The 18893-nt window shown below is 43.7% G+C and overlaps 1 protein-coding gene across 14 annotated transcripts in view; it reads right to left on the reverse strand.

Moving 5' to 3' along the window:
* DCDC2C (doublecortin domain containing 2C) overlaps positions 1-18893 on the reverse strand; it is an 86362-nt gene that overhangs the window by 58269 nt on the left and 9200 nt on the right. For all 14 annotated transcript variants that reach the window (XM_053285930.1, XM_053285931.1, XM_053285933.1 and 11 more), the window contains 4 exons: positions 18726-18777; positions 15193-15269; positions 10880-11011; positions 8725-8862 (listed from right to left, as the gene is read on the reverse strand). In XM_053285930.1, coding sequence (XP_053141905.1) covers positions 8725-8862; positions 10880-11011; positions 15193-15269; positions 18726-18777 — 399 coding nt within the window. The remainder of the gene's footprint in view (positions 1-8724; positions 8863-10879; positions 11012-15192; positions 15270-18725; positions 18778-18893) is intronic.

Below are 18893 nucleotides of genomic sequence, written 5' to 3' on the forward strand. Positions count from 1 at the left end.
ATACAGAACCTGACTGTAGGGAGAAGTTACATATTTTTGCTAGGAGATCAGCACTTTCACATGTGAGTTCCTTCAGAACTCTTGGGTGGATGCCATCTGGGCCTGGCAATTTGTTAATTTTTCATTTTTCAAGATGGTTGAGAACATCCTCTCTCATCACCTTAGATTGGCCCAGTTCTTCAGCCTTCAAGCCTGGCAAGCTCAGTTCTAGAGTGGGTATATGGTCAGTATCCTCGCCATGAAGACAGATACAAAGAACTCTTTTAGTTTCTCTGCAATCTCCATATTCCCATGCATTTTGGAGCGAAGTGACACTCTTGAGCTTCACTTTCAGGTTTCTTTTTCACCAAACTCCTCATTTTAGAGAAGTTTCCTCTTCTGAAGTTCAAAGTGTCTGTGTTAGACTTCCTTGGCAATTCTCTCCTTGCATACAGTGAGGGAAATAAGTATTTGATCCCCTGCTGATTTTGTCCGTTTGCCCTCTGACACAGAAATGACCAGGCTATAATTGGAATGGTAGGTTTATTGTAGCTGTGAGAGACAGAATAACAACAAACAAACCCTCAAAAGCCCAGTGCCCAAAAGTCAGCGATGGATTTGCATTGTAGTGAGGGAAATAAGTATTCGATCCCCTATCAACCAGCAAGATTTCAGGCTCCTAGGTGTCTTTTCACTATATGCAGGTAACGAGCTGAGATGAGGAACACGCTCTGTAAGGGAGTGCTCCTAATCCCAGTTTGTTACAGTACCTGTATAAAAGACACCTGTCCATAGAAGCAAGCAATCACTCAGCTTCCAAACTCACCACCATGCCCAAGACCAAAGAGCTGTCGAAGGATGTCAGGGACAAGGTTGTAGACCTGCACAAGGCTGGACTGGGCTACAAGACTATCGCCAAGCAGCTTGGTGAGAAGGTGACTACAGTTGGCACGTTAACTCGCAAATGGAAGAAACACAAAATAACTGTCAATCTCCCTTGGTCTGGGGCTCCATGCAAGATCTCACCTCGTGGAGTTGCAATGATCATGAGAACGGTGACAAAGCAGCCCAGAACTACACGGGGGGAACTTGTCAATGATCTCAGGGCAGCTGGAACCATAGTCACCAAGAAAACAAATGGTAACACACTACGCCGTGAAGGACTGAAATCTTGCAGTGCCCGCAAGGTCCCCCTGCTCAAGGCAGCACATGTACAGGCCCGTCTGCAGTTTGCCAATGCACATCTGAATGATCCAGAGGAGAACTGGGCGAAAGTGTTGTGGTCAGATGAGACCAAAATCAAGCTCTTTGGCATCAACTCAACTCAACGTGTGTGGAGGAGGAGGAATGCTGCCTATGAGCCCAAGAACACCATCCCCACCGTCAAACATGGAGGTGAGCACATTATGCTTTGGGGGTGTTTTTCTACTAAGGGGACAGGCCACCTTCACCGCATCGAAGGGACGATGGACGGGACCATGTACCGTCAGATCTTGGGTGAGCACCTCCTTCCCTCAGCCAGGGCATTGAGAATGGGTCGTGGATGGGTATTCCAGCATGACAATGGCCCAAAACACACAGCCAAGGCAACAAAGGAGTGGCTCAAGAAGAAGCACATGAAGGTCCTGGAGTGGCCCAGCCAGTCTCCAGACCTTAATCCCATAGAAAATCTGTGGAGGGAGCTGAAGGTTCGGGTTGCCAAACATCAGCCTCGAAACCTTTCTGACTTGGAGAGGATCTGCAAAGAGGAGTGGGACAACATCCCTCCTGGGTTGTGTGCAAACCTGGTGGCCAACTACAAGAAACGTCTGACCTCTGTGATTGCCAACAAGGGTTTTGCCACCAAGTACTAAGACATCTTTTGTGAAGGGATCGAATACTTATTTCCCTCACTACAATGCAAATCCATCGCTGACTTTTGGGCACTGGGCTTTTGAGGGTTTGTTTGTTGTTATTCTGTCTCTCACAGCTACAATAAACCTACCATTCCAATTATAGCCTGGTCATTTCTGTGTCAGAGGGCAAACGGACAAAATCAGCAGGGGATCAAATACTTATTTCCCTCACTGTATATGCTGAATTTGATCACACTACAGTCACTGTTGCCTAAAGGATCCATGACACTGACACCTCACACCAGGTCCTGGGCACCACTCAGGAATAAGTCCAAGGTCGCCTTCTCTCTGGTTGGTTCTATGATCAATTGTCCTATGGTACAATTGTTCAGTGTATCTAGAAATTTGGCCTCTTTGTCATTACTTGAATGTAAATTTACCCAGTCTATGTATGGGTAATTTAAGTCACCCATTATTGCAGCTCTGTCTCTCTTTGACGCCTCCCTGATTTCCTTCTCCAACTCCCAGGCTGCATTCAAAGACAACATGAAACCAGAGTAGGCCGAATCCAAGGTTAATTTTTATAACCATGAATCACATTGCAGATGTTTATCCAACCACACCCTGGCAACCTTCAGTTTCCGGGCAGGGGAGCCACCCCCTCTTCCCTGTTTGCCGAGGCTGCATTCGAGCAAGCTCTGTAGCACTCGTGACAACAGTCTGTGGGTGTCAGAACGTTTGTAGAGTGGCATCCATTGGCCACAATCTTCAAGCAGGCAGGCCGAGCACCATCGTGCCTTTTCGGAATGGACCGCCCACTCTTAGCAGGGGAATGGCATTTAAATCCTTTTAAATGCCATGCAAGCCCTTCTTCAGACAGCAATCAGCTTTTTAAAACTTGTTTTTAAATTCTTCTGATTATTTAATTGTTGTTTCACTATGTTTTTAATTGCTAGTTATTGTTTTTATGCTTTATTATTTTTGTTTTAATTATTAACTGATTTTGATGGTGTTTTATTGTAAACCGCCCTGAGCCTTTTGGAAGGGCGATATAAAAGTTTTAATAATTAACAAATAATAAATACATAAATTGTACCGCCGCCCTCATAAGAGCCCCACACCGAAACAGTCTCACACAAACACAATTGCAGACAATGGAGGGATGCCAAAGGACAGTATTTTTCTGTTACTCCTGGAAGATATCATGATGATTTCCTAAGAGATAATGAGGCTATTCACACGATGGGATGAAATCGGGCTAGCCTCCACTAGCCCGATTTCGTCCCATTGTGAGAACCACCGGGCTCGGCTACAAGCTCAGTGGTTCTTAAGCGGGCCACCCGCTTAAACAGCCCTCCCCTAAGCCCGGGTTAGCGGAGCGAGCGCTCCGCTAACCCATGCTTCCCAATCATGAGTTGCCACAGCGTGGCTCTGTGCCGTGGCTACTCATGAGTAGACCCCTGGCCAGGAAGCTGAAAAGCAGCCTCCTGGCTCGGGGCTCCCTTCAGCATGCCCTGTGTGCTCATGCAGGGCATGCTAGAGCTTCTGGGGGCCATGTGGCCCCTGAACGGCTTCGTGACAGAGCCAGCAGTCGTGTGGGCGGCCACTGCGGCCGCCCAGAGCAGACTGCTGCTTGTTTGCGGGGAGAGCGGAATAAGCCCACTCTCCCCACAAACGCCCTAGAGGTTCTTTTCACTAATTGTGAGAAGAGCCTCAATATGTATGAGTGAGGCCAAAGGATCCTGGGGTCTGCTCCACTGTGACCAAAGATGCTCTTGTGATGGCTGACCTCGCCCAAGCAGTCCAGGGACACCAAACCACACCCCTGCCCCCGTGTTAGCTTGCCACCCGGGGATTAGCCCTTTCATGAGAGGGCCAGTCCACTGGGGAGGTCCAGAGGCTCCTTCAGTCCTCCGCAGGACTGAACTCTCATGAGGTTGGTAATCCAAAAAAAGGAGGTCCCATTTGTGTGAGGCACCTATTATCTCTGGTTAATGATAAAACTTTTGCACAGCAACCCCCTCTTCTCCAGCCAACCCTTTCATGCACCAAAGGAGAATTTGCCGCTCCATGTGTCCAGGCGATACCAAGTGGGAAACACTGGGACCGGGGACAGATCTTCACTCTCATTCAAATTTCCTGGGTTCAGACCCATGTAGCGGCATATAGAGGCCAGCCACTGTGGGGAATCGCGGGAGAGGGGAGCCTCGGTTATCAGCAATCCCAGGAGAGTAAGGTCACCATGCCGGACAAAAATAAACATGGATAAGTTTCAATGGGCTACCGGACTGGCAGAGGGCCTGCTTGGGCTGCTTCTTCACAGCAGTTGCCAAAACAGGAAGAGGTGTTGCCGGGTACTCATCCCCACAGCTTGCTTGTGTGGAGCAAGCAGACTGGGCAGCATCTGCTGTCTGGCCCACATGCATGTCTCCATGGCCTTTCACTCTCATGAGAGAACGGCCTTGGGAGAAGGACTATCATCACACATTATTCGTGATTCAGCCCCATCCCCATGTTCCCATGGAGAGTTCTTCTCATGAGTTGTGAGTGGGTCTCCATGGCCTTCCACTCTCATGGGAGAGTGGTCTGCTCCGGAGCAGAATCCATCCTCATCACATAAGATGAATCTCTCTTTACATAGGAACATAGGAAGCTGCCATATACTGAGTCAGAGCATAGGTCCGTCTAACTCAGAATTGTCTACACAGACTGGCAGCGGCTCCTCCAAGGTTGCAAGCAAGAATCTCTCCCAGCTCTATCTTGGAGATGCCAGGGAGGGAACTTGGAACATTCTGCATGCAAGCATGCAGATGCTCTTCCTAAAGCTGCTGCATCCCCTAAGGGAAATATCTTACAGTCCTCAAGAATGCAGTCTCCCATTCATATGCAACCAGGGTGGACCCTGCTTAGCAAAAAGGACAAGTCATGCTTGCAACAAGACCAGCTCTCCTCACATAAGGAAGCAATGATGCTCCTGCTGGATGGTTCTTCTCATGAGTAAGGCTAGGGACTGCAAGTGTTAACCCAAGGGGGAGGGACTGGGTCCCCCTTCCCCAAATTTATTGTACAAAAAAACAGAGCGGAGCCATCAGAGAATTTCTGTTTGGGCCAGTCTTTTGAACCTGACATGGCTGCCACGCCATGTTATCTTTGCAATGATCTCTTCAAGCTGCCTGGTTCATGATGCCACCGGGAGTACATGTCTTTGTGAACATACTTCTTCCTCAATGTATTTTTGGTGAACAAAACACATAATGCCCCTCTTCCCATCCCGTCCCCTCTTTCTTCTATGTACCAGAGGGGAGGACAAAGGACACATTGGGAAGCGGGCATCCCCTATGTGACTTTCCCATTTGACAGGCTTAGAAGCTTGGGATGGGACGTGACAGCATCCCTGTTGCCAGGCAATGGCTTGAGTAGCTCGGAGACAGGGGGTGGGACAAGTACTCAGAGAGGTGGCCATCAAGAAACATGGCAGGCATGGAGCAGGAATGTTCCTGGGCAGGTCTGCGCCACACTCTCTATGAGTTTGATTCCAGAAACAGCACAAAAGTGTGGTTATGGTGGTGTCGGTGTTCGGACATAACACTGCCACCTCCCAAACCTCAGGTTGGAGCCATGAAACTCACTACGAACCGAAGGTTCAAATTAGAGTTTGGCAAGGGAAATCGCAGGTCACTCTGAGCACGAATTCGCTGTTTCATGCTTTCGGACATACAGGAATTCCAACCTCTGACCCATTAAACTCCAGTTTGGCATTACATGCAAATGGGGCCCCAGTCACTGCCAGAGTTTTGATCAAGAGGGCAATAGCACATTCCTAGTAGCACACTTCCTTTCAGGCCTTGTACTGCCCTCACAGAGTTTCTGTTGAGGACTCTGGTCTTCCTGGGTTTTCTAGCTTGTTAGATTCTATCCCTTCTAGTTTCTGTCCCTGTTCTGTAAGGTTCTATCCCTTTCTGTCTAGTGAGGCAAAACTGTCAATGTACAGAATGCATACAGCCCTGATAATACATTTTTTGCTGCGATCTCAGATTTGCTAACATTTGCTAAATGGCACAAATCGGCTGTCAAAAATTCAGCCAGAAATGCTAAACAACAAAAAGGAAAAGAGAGCTCTGAGTAGCCTAACATTCTGCAGAGTACTGCTCCATCGTTAGAACTACTTCTGTTTGTGGAGTTGTGCTTATACAAGGGCCCTTTCTGCTTACAGAAGGACCATTTGTGTAAACACTCCTTCAATGAACAGAAGGAGCTCATTGATAGATCCACACTATCTATACAGTCCTGTCCCCTCCTTATTGCAGTTTCAAAGCAGAGTCTAGATTTATCTGAAACAAAAGCATAATAGCTGCCCTTTCAGTCATATGCACAACTGAAAACAGTAATGTTGTAGGTAGCAGAACTCTTCAACTCAAACCCAGTGGATCCGGCTTCTTCGAACATTCAGAGCTTATGCATGAAAGTTGTACTCATCAAAAACTGGACACTTATAACATAATCTAGAGTACAAAAAGCCAGTAACCATTATTTAAAGCACAGACAGTCAGAGAATGAATAACTTATTATAGAGAACTATCTAGTCAAGGCCTATATCAAGATAATAAGGCTTAATGAAAGTGTGGGCAGAGCTCCAAGGAGTCAGTCACCTGATGTGTCTCAACTAAAGACAGAGGGAGTCTGAGGCAGAAGCATTCTAATAAAATGATCTCACTGACCTTCAGGGATGGACATCTTGAGCTAAATCAGAGCAAATGGAAATACACTGACGTATGCACTAGGACAAGTGTTTCCTGAAAATGAGCTGCCCTCAGCTCTAACCCCATAAGCTAGGAGGATATGAAAGAATAATTTGTGAGAGTGAGATCATGTGATACCTTCAGGAGAGCCTTAAAGACCTATCTTTTTAGCCTGGCTTTTAATGATATCTAGTTTGAATTTTAACTTTAATGAGTTTTAATCTGGTTTAAATGTTTTCTGATTTTAATAATAATTAATAATAATAAACTGTATTTGTTAGTTACTTCATAACAAACTGTTTTCTGCATACATATGCAAACTGCATACATCAATCATCTATATACAGTACTTATTTCTTGTAGACGGGCCATGTGCGGCGACGTGATAGGAAGGAGGCGATTGGCTGAGTTTGCAAGCAGAAGCACCTGACTGGGCAGTGGGGATTCCATATGCAGATAGGGAGAAGGAGCCTGTGAGAGCAGAAGCACCATGGTGATTGGGCAGCGGGGATTCCCTATGCAGATAAGGAGGAGGGGCCTGTGATGGTTAAGGTCAGTTGGAGTGCAGCTGTTACTGGTCCGAAGATGTTCTGGATATAAAAGGATAGCAGGCGGAAGTCTGCAAAAAGACAGGTCGTGAGGGAGGAAAGAGCCCCTTCAGGAGAAGGAGGATGCCATTGTGTGAATTAGATGAGGAAACAAGATGAACAAAATCTGTTAACTCAGGGAGGGAGGAAGAAAAAACATGAAGGGAGGGGGAAGAGAGACAGAAGGAAGGGCAAGGGACAGGCCTGAGTCTGTCAGCAGCCTGACAGGGGAATGAGCGGCCATGCTGGTACTGGCAGCGAGCCAGCCAGCTGCGGGGGGGGGGAGCGAGAGCGAGCCGGCCGGCCAGCTGTGGGGGGGGGAGAGGGAGAGCGAGTCGGCTGGCCGGCCAGCTGTGGGGGGGGGAGTGGGAGAGCGAGCGAGCGAGCTGCGGGGGGGAGGGCGAGCGAGCGAGCTGCGGGGGATGTCACAGGTTCATTACACAACTGCACAGATGCTCTGTGCAGGGTCTGCTAGTTATAATTAATTCTCTTAGCCAGCCACCACCAATTCGTGGGGATGTGGCAAGGCTATGCGTGCCGGCAAAGGAGGCGCCTGATTGGCTGGGCAGCGGTTGGTAACTGTTCGGATGAGGAAACGCAAGGACAGGCAGGAGAGGCGGCGGCAACGGGCCCAGCTGTGGCGGGGAGGGGAGGCGGTGGCAAGGCGGCGGCAGTGAGGAGGCAGCAGAAGTCCCGTCAGCAAGGAGGTGGCAGCAGGAGGGGAGGGGACAGGCCGGCTTGAAAGCCAGCCAGAAACTGCGGGGGGGGGGGAGTGGGCCATGTGGGTGTCAGAGACATCCAGGGAAAGAGGGTGCAGACACTCTGCGCCGCATCTGCTAGTTTTAATTGTTTTATTATGTGTTTTTGATTTTAATGTAAACTGCCCTTAGCCACTTTAAGAAAGATGGTATATAAACTGAACTGAACTGAATTGAATAAAATAAAAACCTACCCCATAACAAAGAACCACAACCTTGGAAAGTTAGGTTGTGGGATGAACACCAGAAGAATTTGTTTTACTTTATATTAATCTAATTGGAAGATCAGGTTGGAAAGCAGAAATAAAACCTGATCCATAGACCAACCAAACTTCTCTGTTTTCAGGAAGACCCTCAAGACTCTCCTGTTCTTGCAGGCTTTTAATTAGAACTAATTTGAATAATTTGTTTTAATAACTGTTTTATGCTTTTGTTTTATTGTGTTGTGTATTTTAATCTGTGTTAACTTTTCAATATTTTAAATTTACACCACCGAGTGATGTACATATCAGGAGGTATAAAATATGATTGATAAATAAATTAAAAAATAACAAAAGAAGCTAGGACTGAAAGGATATTGATAGATGATGTAAAACCACTAATCTGGTCAACACTGGTATAATGTTGGCCTTCCCATCCAGGGCAAAAGGGAAGGTTTTCATTAAGAAAACCTATTTCCACTAAAGTAGCTTGGACTGCAGTTCAGATCAGCACAAATCCTTATTCTAAACCACAGTATATAGAGCTCTTTCGGTTCAAGATCACAGTTTTCAGCACTACAGCAACATAACCTTCATTAAAAAACAAAGATATCAAGACTGCTTACCGCCGAACATCCTCAGGAACTTTAGGATTCTTCCAGTATGGCAAAGCTTGAAATCTTTCTCTACCACATCCAACATAATATTGGTTATCTTCTAATTCATTAGGGCCACGTACAGAATGACCATTTAAAGTGTACAACCTATAAGCACATTGAGAAAAAATAACTATCTTGAATCTACAAGCAGGATATAATCCTTCCAAAATGCACATTTAACAAAAAAGTTTTAAAAAATCATGTTAACTACTATAATTCTGGAATAAAAAGCAAAATACACATACTGTGCTTCACCTGAAGTTCAATTCTAATTTTCTGAAGCAATAAAGCAATATTCCAGTAATACATTGACTTGATGCAGACTTAATGCTGGCTTCCTGGAAACCAGGGTTTGCAAACCGAAAACCAGCTTAGGTAGTATATGCTCCTCCTCCTCAATCCTTCCAGCTTCAGAAAGATTTCCCTCCTCCCTTCTTTTCTCTGCATTAACAATGGTTTTGCATTATATATACACCAGTGGAAACCTAATGAAAACTATGGTTCTCTTATAAAGAGTAGAACTAGTCTGAAGTAGGTTTGAAGAGGAGAGAATGGAGGGGAAAGAGCACATGCTCCCAGTTGCTGGATTACCTGGGAGAAGAATGGCATATTCAGCAGCACTGAGTGCTTGAAAAATGTGATATTGTTATTGTTAAATTTATATACTGCCTTTCATTAAAGCAATCCCAATGTGGTTTACAGCAAAAAAAAATTTTAACACAAGATGGTAAAAAAGACACAATTAAAATATTAAGTGGGGGGGAAATATTAAACATATCTGATTAAAAAATTTAAAACAAAAGCATAAAAGCAATAAAAACTATAAAGACCAGCAGCGGAGAATCAAATAAATGCCTGGGCAAAAAGCCAAGATTTTACACTTTTTCTAAAAGCTGTGATGGAGACCAAGGAGCGAATAGCCACTGGGAGAGCATTCCAGAGTCTGGGGGCAGCAACAGAGAAGGCCCTGTCAAACGTGCACGACAACCGAGCCTCATTCATTGTCGGCACCTGGAGCAGAGCCCCCTCAGATGACCTTGTCAAGCAGGCAGCAACCCTTGGAAGCAGGCGGTCCCTCAGATACCCTGGGCCCAAACCGTTAAGGGCTTTAAAGGTCAAAAACAGCACCTTGAATTGGACCCGGAAACAAACTGGTAGCCAGTGCAGCTCTTTCAAAATGGGTGTGATGTGCTCCCACTGGGCAGCTCCGGATAAGACCCTAGCTGCCACATTTTGCACTAGCTGCAGATTCCGGATGTTATTCAAGGGCAGCCCCACATAGAGCGTGTTACAGTAATCCAGCCTTGACGTGACTAAGGCATGGGTAACCGTTGCCAGATCTGCCTTCTCGAGAAAGGGACGCAGCTGGCGCACTAGCTGAAGCCATGTAATATCTGTAACAAAAGACTACCTTGAGAGAAGACTTCCAGATCCTATACAACCAGTCAACCAGTAAGAACTACATAGTAATTCCATCAAAAAAAGCACAAAGGGGCCCTTAAACATTATGTCCCTATTGCCCTGAGATTTCTGAAGACATGAAGGCTCTTCTCAGGATCCGTGAGAAGAGCCTCTAGGCGGTTAGCAGGGAGAGCGGGCTTAGCTTGCTCTCCCCACACATGAGCAGTGTGGCAGCCCTGGGCTGCTGGCTCTGCTGCTGGCTCTGCCAACTGCTGGCTCTGTCGCAGAGCAAGCGGGGGCTGGGGAGTTTGCGGGCTGCTCGGCCCCCAGAAGCTCCAGCATGCCCTGCACGAGTGCGCAGGGCATGCTGGAGAGACCCCCGAGCCGGGAGGCTGCTTTTGAGCCTCCTAGTCAGGGGTCTCCTCATGAGTAGCTTCGGTGCAGAGCCGCAGCGCAGCAACTCGTGATTAAAAAAATGGGTTTGCGGAGCGCTTGCTCCGCAAACCCTGGTTTAAGGGAAGGGCTAGTTTGGTGGGTTAACCGCCTGGAAGCCACTGGGCTCGCCTGCGAGCCTGGTGGTTCTCACCATCAGGAGAAATCGGGCTAGGCTCCTTTAGCCCAATTTTGCCTGATCGTGGGAATAGCCTCATATACTATTAAAATATAAGGCTGTTTTTAATCTCGCTTTTTGGTTAGCTGTATTCATGGGTACAGTACTTACCTTTGAATACCCCCAGAGCGAGGAAAGACTTTTTCATTTATCAGGCCAAGGACACCATTCCAACTTTTCATTGTAAACTTGGGTATGAGGATTTTCATGGGTTGAATTAATGTATCTCCATTTGTGAAAACGCTATCAAAAGACACAAAGGTATTTTAGTATAGAATGTTATGGGAAATGAAAACAATGCCTGACATCCAGACTGACACTGCACTAGAGTAACAAAGATGCACACACGCAACAAGGTTGCATACCTGAGCAGAAGCTCAAAGCTGCACTTCCATGAATGCTGTGTTTGTGCAACAAGCCAGAAAACACACACACATAAAAACCAGGAAGCATTCACCAAAGGGTCAGTGAGAACAGACACAGCTCAAGGTGACTGTAAATATTTATGGATGTTTTATTAGAAGCCCAATCAATTTTAAAAGACCAAGGGTAATGATAATCATTTTTAAAAATTGCAAAGAGATCTCTTGAAATACTTCTCACTGAAATACTTCTCACTTGAATCCAACCGCTGTACATGTTTGCACAAGTGCAGCACTAGTCTGGATGTCAGTCACAGTGTTTGAAAATCACTTTGACATGATGTAATCTGTTACATTAAGGTTCAAGCTAGTTAGATTTCAGCAAAAGCTTTTAAATCTTATCTGTTTTATAAAACATTTAAACTCATCTGATACCACTATATATTTTACACATTCCTGCCTGCCATCATGGGGTAGCCCAAAGTGAAATATGTCCAGCTAGAGAACCCAAGAAAGATATAGCCCTTGAAAATTCAATTACTTTTTCCTCAAATATGTCCTCACAATTCCCAGAGGAAATAAAGCACAATCATTTTAAAGAGATAATAGAATCAATTGATTTCTTCACAGAAGCCCATATTAGAAAATGGTTCTTCCTCAACCTGCAGAGACACGTGGAACCACTTTGGGACTAAAACTGCAATCTTAAGTATACTGACCTGGAAGTTAAGTTTGAATGAAATCAATAGAACTTACTTCTGAGTAAACATGATTTGAACTGGACTGCAAAAGCAGTCTTTTTTTTTTAAGTGAATGTGTGGATAAATCACAAACCAAGATATCTGTTTAAAAATCAATATATTTTCACAGTGTGGACTCCACTTCTCCCCCTCTTTTTGTGTGTGGTATGAGGAGAAAATGTCTAGCACTGCATAGTGCTAATCAAAGTGCTAACTGCATAGTGCTAATCATAGTGCTAACTGCATAGCCTAATCAAAGCAAGGACCAACATACAAGAACCAACATACAAAACAAAAGGGTTTTGTTTTAACAGTGCTCTTCATTCTCTTGAGCATTTTGCTGCAAAAGGGCACGGAAGGCAACCTGACCTTCTGGAAGGCTTGGGAGTATATTCTCGTGATAGTGGAAGCAAGGTTCTAGAATGCTGGAAGATCAGCTATGCATACTTTACACTGACATGCTTCCTGTTTTCACTTCCTACTACAGTTCTATATAAGTATATAAATAAGATTACTTGAAACAGTGGACTGGAAGATTAGAGTATTGCCACAAAATATACAGGTGAAACTCGGAAAATTAGAATATCGTGCAAAAGTCCATTAATTTCAGTAATGCAAATTAAAAGGTGAAACTGATATATGAGACAGACGCATTACATGCAAAGCGAGATCAGTCAAGCCTTAATTTGTTATAATTGTGATGATCATGGCGTACAGCTCATGAAAACCCCAAATCCACAATCTCAGAAAATTAGAATATTACATGGAACCAAGAAGACAAGGATTGAAGAATAGAACAATATTAGACCTCTGAAAAGTATATAGTGTACTGTGCTTGATTGGCCAGCAAACTCGCCTGACCTGACCCCATAGAGAATCTATGGGGCATTGCCAAGAGAAGGATGAGAGACATGAGACCAAACAATGCAGAAGAGCTGAAGGCCGCTAATGAAGCATCCTGGTCTTCCATAATACCTCATCAGTGCCACAGGCTGATAGCATCCATGCCACGCCGCATTGAGGCAGTAATTGCTGCAAAAGGGGCCCAAACCAAGTACTGAATACATATGCATGCTTATACTTTTCAGAGGTCCGATATTGCTCTATTCTTCAATCCTTGTCTTCTTGGTTCCATGTAATATTCTAATTTTCTGAGATTGTGGATTTGGGGTTTTCATGAGCTGTACGCCATGATCATCACAATTATAACAAATTAAGGCTTGACTTATCTCGCTTTGCATGTAATGTGTCTGTCTCATATATCAGTTTCACCTTTTAATTTGCATTACTGAAATTAATGGACTTTTGCACAATATTCTAATTTTCCGAGTTTCACCTGTAGTGTAGGGCCCAGCTACTCTAACAACAAACTGAATGCCTATTAGTGAAGTGCAAAAGTATATTCTATTTGAAATGAAAGACATATTCAAAGATGCCTATACTCTTTTATATACAAAATTCCTATTATATCTGACTATCTCATGTGTTGCAAGACCTTTTTATACTTGGGCTACTTTTTTGTTGTTGGGAGCTAAGCTAAGACAGTTATAAAGGTAAGGTTTTTAGATTATGTTGTTGGACTACAATTCCCATCATCCCTAGCTAGCCACAATGGGCAAATGCTAGGGATGCTGGGAGTTGTAGTCCATCAACACCTGGGAAGGGAACCCAAGTTTGAGAACTCTGTGTTATGTTTTTAACTAATTTATACTGATTCCAAGTAAGAATTTTATATTTGTTTTTAACTGGTTACCTCCTTTCCTGAGACACTACAGAGCAGTAGGCACAGTCTAAGGAAAGGTTCATTTCTGGGCAGGTAGGACCACAACCATTGGTAGTAATCTGAGAAATTGGCTCCCACTTTCATTCCAACAATTCATTCTGTTACACCACAGAATCAGATTGGATTCTGGATTTTCTAAACTAGTCATTACTGAAATAATATTTTTCTGTTACATATTCGGAAATCAAACATTTAAATCCTGAGTGTTTTTATTTATGAATGCTTTCTCTAATCCAACTTTAAACATCTCAAGTGATGAGACTTCAGCTGATTTTTAATTTGCATTATAATGTTGTTATAAGTGCATATATGCAGCATTATCTAGTAAAAACATTTATGCAAACATCATTCTTACTACAATGATGAACCACACATACACACAAACTGCCCAGGTGCACCCTACAAGAATTCTGCTTTCAAACTTTTAAAATGATGCAAGTTGTTTTCAGAGGATATTTGGGGCCATCTAGTGGAATGTTCAGGACATAGATACAAAACATAGATCCTGCATTGAAATGTATGTTGTTTACAAATATTTGATAGCAATAATACATATGAATCACATAAGAAATAGAAAAGCCCTTGTTCTTTACAGTGGATAGATGGCAGCTATTGGTTCTCCTATATGAATTAGTTACATAGTCACAGAAGACAGGAAAGTATGGGCCTGTGATGTTATTGGCTTCATAAACTCTCCTGCAAATGTAAATCCTGGAAAATAATATAAATTGTTCAAGTACAAGTAGTTTTCAGTGCAGAATGTAAAAAATGCCATGCATACTTGGATTCAGAATTTCTTTTCTTTTACTGTTATTCAGCAACAAGCATCATTAGATCTTGGTCTTTGCTAAGATGGATTACTGTAACCAAAGTGAGATCCATGATATTGCCTCACAAATAAACTAAAGATCAGTTTGCTCTCATATACAAAGTGAACTGCCTTCAGTAATACATTACATTTGTCCCACACTTTCTCCATGGAGCTCAGAACGGTATATACAGTTCTCCTCCCTCTCTGCTTTATCTTCACAACAACCCAGTGAGGTAGACTAGAGTAAGCGAGAGTGGCTGGCCCACTGTCACTCACTGAGCATTAGGCCGAGCTGAATTGAACTCAGGTCTCCCTGGTCCTAGTCTGATAGTCTACTCATCTTTATAAACATTCTTCTTTCACCTGGAAGTTTTCCACACCCGGCTTTTAGCCCACATCTCCTCTGGAATTGAGCGGGTGCATTCACATATTGGCAGATTTGCCCCAAAGTCCCTGCGATCTATCGGGGAGCACTTCACACACAAGCTGGGTTTTTCACTGCTCATTAGAGTGTAACCTAATTTATATCAGCGTTTTTTTAAAAAAATAGACTTTTTGCATAGGGTTTTTTGGATAGTGTTGAGTTTGCAGTAAAGCCTCACAGGAAACTCGTGGTAAAGCCTGCTGTGTGGAGAACTCGTTGGGCATGGACTGCATCTGAAGATTTGTTAAATACTTAAATAGGAGCTAACAATTTAAAAACTAACTTCAAATTGCACTATACTTACTGAATATTGCGTGGCTTATTATAGAATGACTGAAATTTGGAAGGGACTTGTATATTACTATGGACTACAGGCCGAATCTGCAAAAACAGTAAAAGAGAGTTTATGCGAAGTCAGGAGTTTAAGTTTTCAACCTCAAAACTGACACAGTATAAGTAAATAGAGTATATCATTTTAAGCTACTTACTCAACAATCAAATACTGAATTTGGAGCAATCAAAAGCAGGAAAGCCAAATTCCTCTCTGTTTTACACTTCCTGCATACCATCTTTTCAGCCTCCTATGTACCATCATTTCAGTCTCCTTCAATTTGCAGACTGACACAGTTCAAGACACTGTCAGGTAGAATCATCTCTCCTTTGGGACGCTTAGAACTAGCCTTAGAGCAGCACTGCATACGGATGGCTGCATTGGTCACAGAGATGAGAAAGCCAACCTAACTTCCTCTCTCAGTGAACAACTTGCACCAGCTGTGTGCCCCACTCCACTTATGTACAGTCCTGTGGACCAATGGGAGAAAAATATTTTTCACAAACTTGTTTTTTTCATAAATGCTCTGGAATGTGTTCCTTTTGAACTGCTTGTACCAGGCTCAGGATGAAAGTGAATTCTAAAAGTCTTTTGTTACTTGCATCTGATTAAGAAGACTGTAGTCCGCAAAAGCCTCTCTCAGGCATACCCGTGGCTAATCCTGTGCATGGCAGCATGGTGATTGGGCAGTAGGGGTTCCATATGCAGATAGGGAGGAGGAGCTGCCTGTGACACCGTGGTGACTGGGCAGTGGGGATTCCATATGCAGATAGGGAGAAGCCTGTGATAGTTAAGGTCAGTTGGAATGCAGCTGTTACTGGTTGGAAGATGTTCTTGATTATAGAAGAGAGGAATCTATCTATAGATTAGATAGCAATACAGAATATAGCAGCGATATAGGAAGATGCTGAAAGGCATCATCTCATACTGTGTGGGAGGAGGAAAATGGTAAACCCTTCCTGTATTCTACCAAAAGACAACCACAAGGCTCTGTGGTCGCCAGGAGTTGACACCGACTTAATTGCACACTTTACCTTTATTGGCTAGGTTAGGGCATAACAGTTAAATTTATTTATTTTATTATTTTATTTGTTCGATTTTTAGACCGCCCTTACAAAATAGCTCAGGGCGGTTCACAAACATCAAAGACCCTTTAAAACAATTTAAGAGCACTGGAAGGCCAGACCGAACAGGTAGGTCTTTAGGGCTCTCCTAAATTCCAATAAAGAATTCAAATTATGGATGTCTGCAGGGAGCACATTCCACAGTCCAGGAGCAGCTACAGAGAAGGCCCGCCTCTGGGTCGCCACCAGACGAGCTGGTGGCAACTGGAGCCGGACCTCCTCAGATGATCTTAGCGTGAGGTGGGGATCAGACTGAAGAAGGTGCTCTCTAAGGTAACCTGGACCTAAGCTGTTCAGGGCTTTAAAGGTAATAACCAGCACTTTGTATTGTGCTCGGAAACATATCGGCAGCCAGTGCAGCTGTTTCAAAACAGGCATAATATGGTCTCTCCGGGTTGCCCCGGAGACCAGCCTTGCTGCCACATTTTGAACTAACTGAAGTTTCTGAACTATGTACAAAGGCAGCCCCATGTAGAGCGCATTACAGTACAAGCCTAGAGGTTACCAGCTCGTACACCACTGTTCTGAGGTCATCCTCCTCTAGGAATGGACGCAGCTGTCGAATCAGCCTAAGCTGATAAAAAGCACTCCTGGCCACAGCCTCCACCTGAGATACCAGAGTGAGGCCTGGATCCAGGAGTTGCATACCTGCTGCATACCTGCTCCTTCCAGGGGAATGTAACCCTATCCAGCACAGGGAGATCTAACTATTACTCAGCAAGTTCTACTCATCTGCTTTTAAAAAAAATACTTCTTAGTCTTATACAATGTTAATTAAAATAGCATGAGCAGTGCTAATCAACCACTCTAGAATGGCCACAGGTGGGGTGTTTTGGGGGTTGTTGTTGTTTTTTTTAAAATCATGATTCAACCATGATTTATGTTACTACCATGAGCTTCAGACTTGTGTACTCTCCCCCTTCCCTTCATGTGCAAGGCAGGGGCATAACTACCATTAGGCAAGGGGAGGCAGTCGTCTTGGGGCCTCACTGCCTTGAGGGGCCCCCCAGAGGCACATCACATGACTCCCCACCCGCCCATGTTGCACCCCCTATGAATTATGTTGAGTCTCTTGGAGAACAGCAGGAGCAGAGAGTAAAAAAACTAGATTCAATGTGAACTAGATATTCACCGTATTCATAATGGGGATGTGAGTGCACTATATATTGTGAAGTGTGTTTGTGTGTGTATATCAGCGAGGGGCCCATTTTAAAATCTTGTCTCTGGGCCCCCTCCAACCTTGCTACGCCCCTGGTGCAAGGAGCAGAAATGTGCTGTTTCTCCTCCTGATTTTAAAAATATCCATATGAATCCAGCAAATCTGCTCCCAGTTGCATATCCTGTCTTGTTCACAAACTGAAATTAGGACAAAATAGGATTTGCTGAATTCACAAACAACAATGAATCCTGATTTGATTAACCCAGAAACTAAAACAGAAATAATTTCCATCCCTTGAATAGCAAAGAGCCCAAGCCTCAAGTTAGTAATGCCAAACTATGGTTTAATCATAGCTTAGCACTATGTCTGAAACATAGTGGATGTGTTTATATTTATGCATATAGGTAGGGCAGAGTAAAAAAACGCCCCCCCCCAAAAAAATCAATAGATTTATAGGTAATGGCTGACATCCAGACTAATGAACTGCACATATAAAAGGGGTCTAGGGATGCTTCCAGGTGTTAGATTCCTTAAGACTTGGGACTGGCATGGTTTTCTCTATGTGCAGTAGTGTAGTCCTATACATGTTTACTCAAACAACTAATGGTGCGCTTATGCAAGGACTTTGCGCTAGCACTAGTTAGTTACACACTGTCTGAAGCTTTGTTCTAGACTAGTGTTGGGCTAGTACAAGCATGTTTTTGCTAATGCAACAAATGTCCAATCTGTGGCATGCCTCATAAGTTTTAAAGGGAACTTTGTACACATGTGCAATAGCGCAACTCGAAAAATCCCCATTTTTAAGCACAGCCACACAATGCTAGCACAACTTTGTACATTGTACAAGCGCACTGTTTGTCATGATATTGGCCAACGTTTACAATATTCTGAAGGTGAAAACAGTGACATAGGTAGTAAGATCTGACATACAGTACATAATGGCACCATAAACAAAATGGGCAGGTACCAGTCAATCCACTAAGCACCACATTAAAAAATTGCACAAATCAGTCATGATTAACTCAGGTCCCATTCATTTCAACAGTATTTAGTCATGACTGGTCTGGATCCTGTCCAATATATCTAAACCAAGCTAAAATTTAGAATAATATCAATGTTCAATCATGAACTTTTAAAAAAATCATTGTGATGAGTAATACATTGATAAAACTAAGCAATTGCTTCCGCCTGCTAATAAACAAAAAATGGAACAAAAAACTCACCGCCTCATCCCTTTTCCTTCCTTGAGGTTTCTTTGCCCCTATATTGAAGTAACTGAAGAAAAATAAAATTAAATGGTATGTTATTCATTATAGAAATTCAGTTAAACATTTTGGAGTAATATTCGTACCAGCAGTAATCTTTACATTTGAATTCCAGCACATTAAAAA

Source organism: Hemicordylus capensis, chromosome 1 (assembly GCF_027244095.1).
Source record: "Hemicordylus capensis ecotype Gifberg chromosome 1, rHemCap1.1.pri, whole genome shotgun sequence".
In the NCBI taxonomy this organism is placed as follows: Eukaryota; Metazoa; Chordata; class Lepidosauria; order Squamata; family Cordylidae; genus Hemicordylus; species Hemicordylus capensis.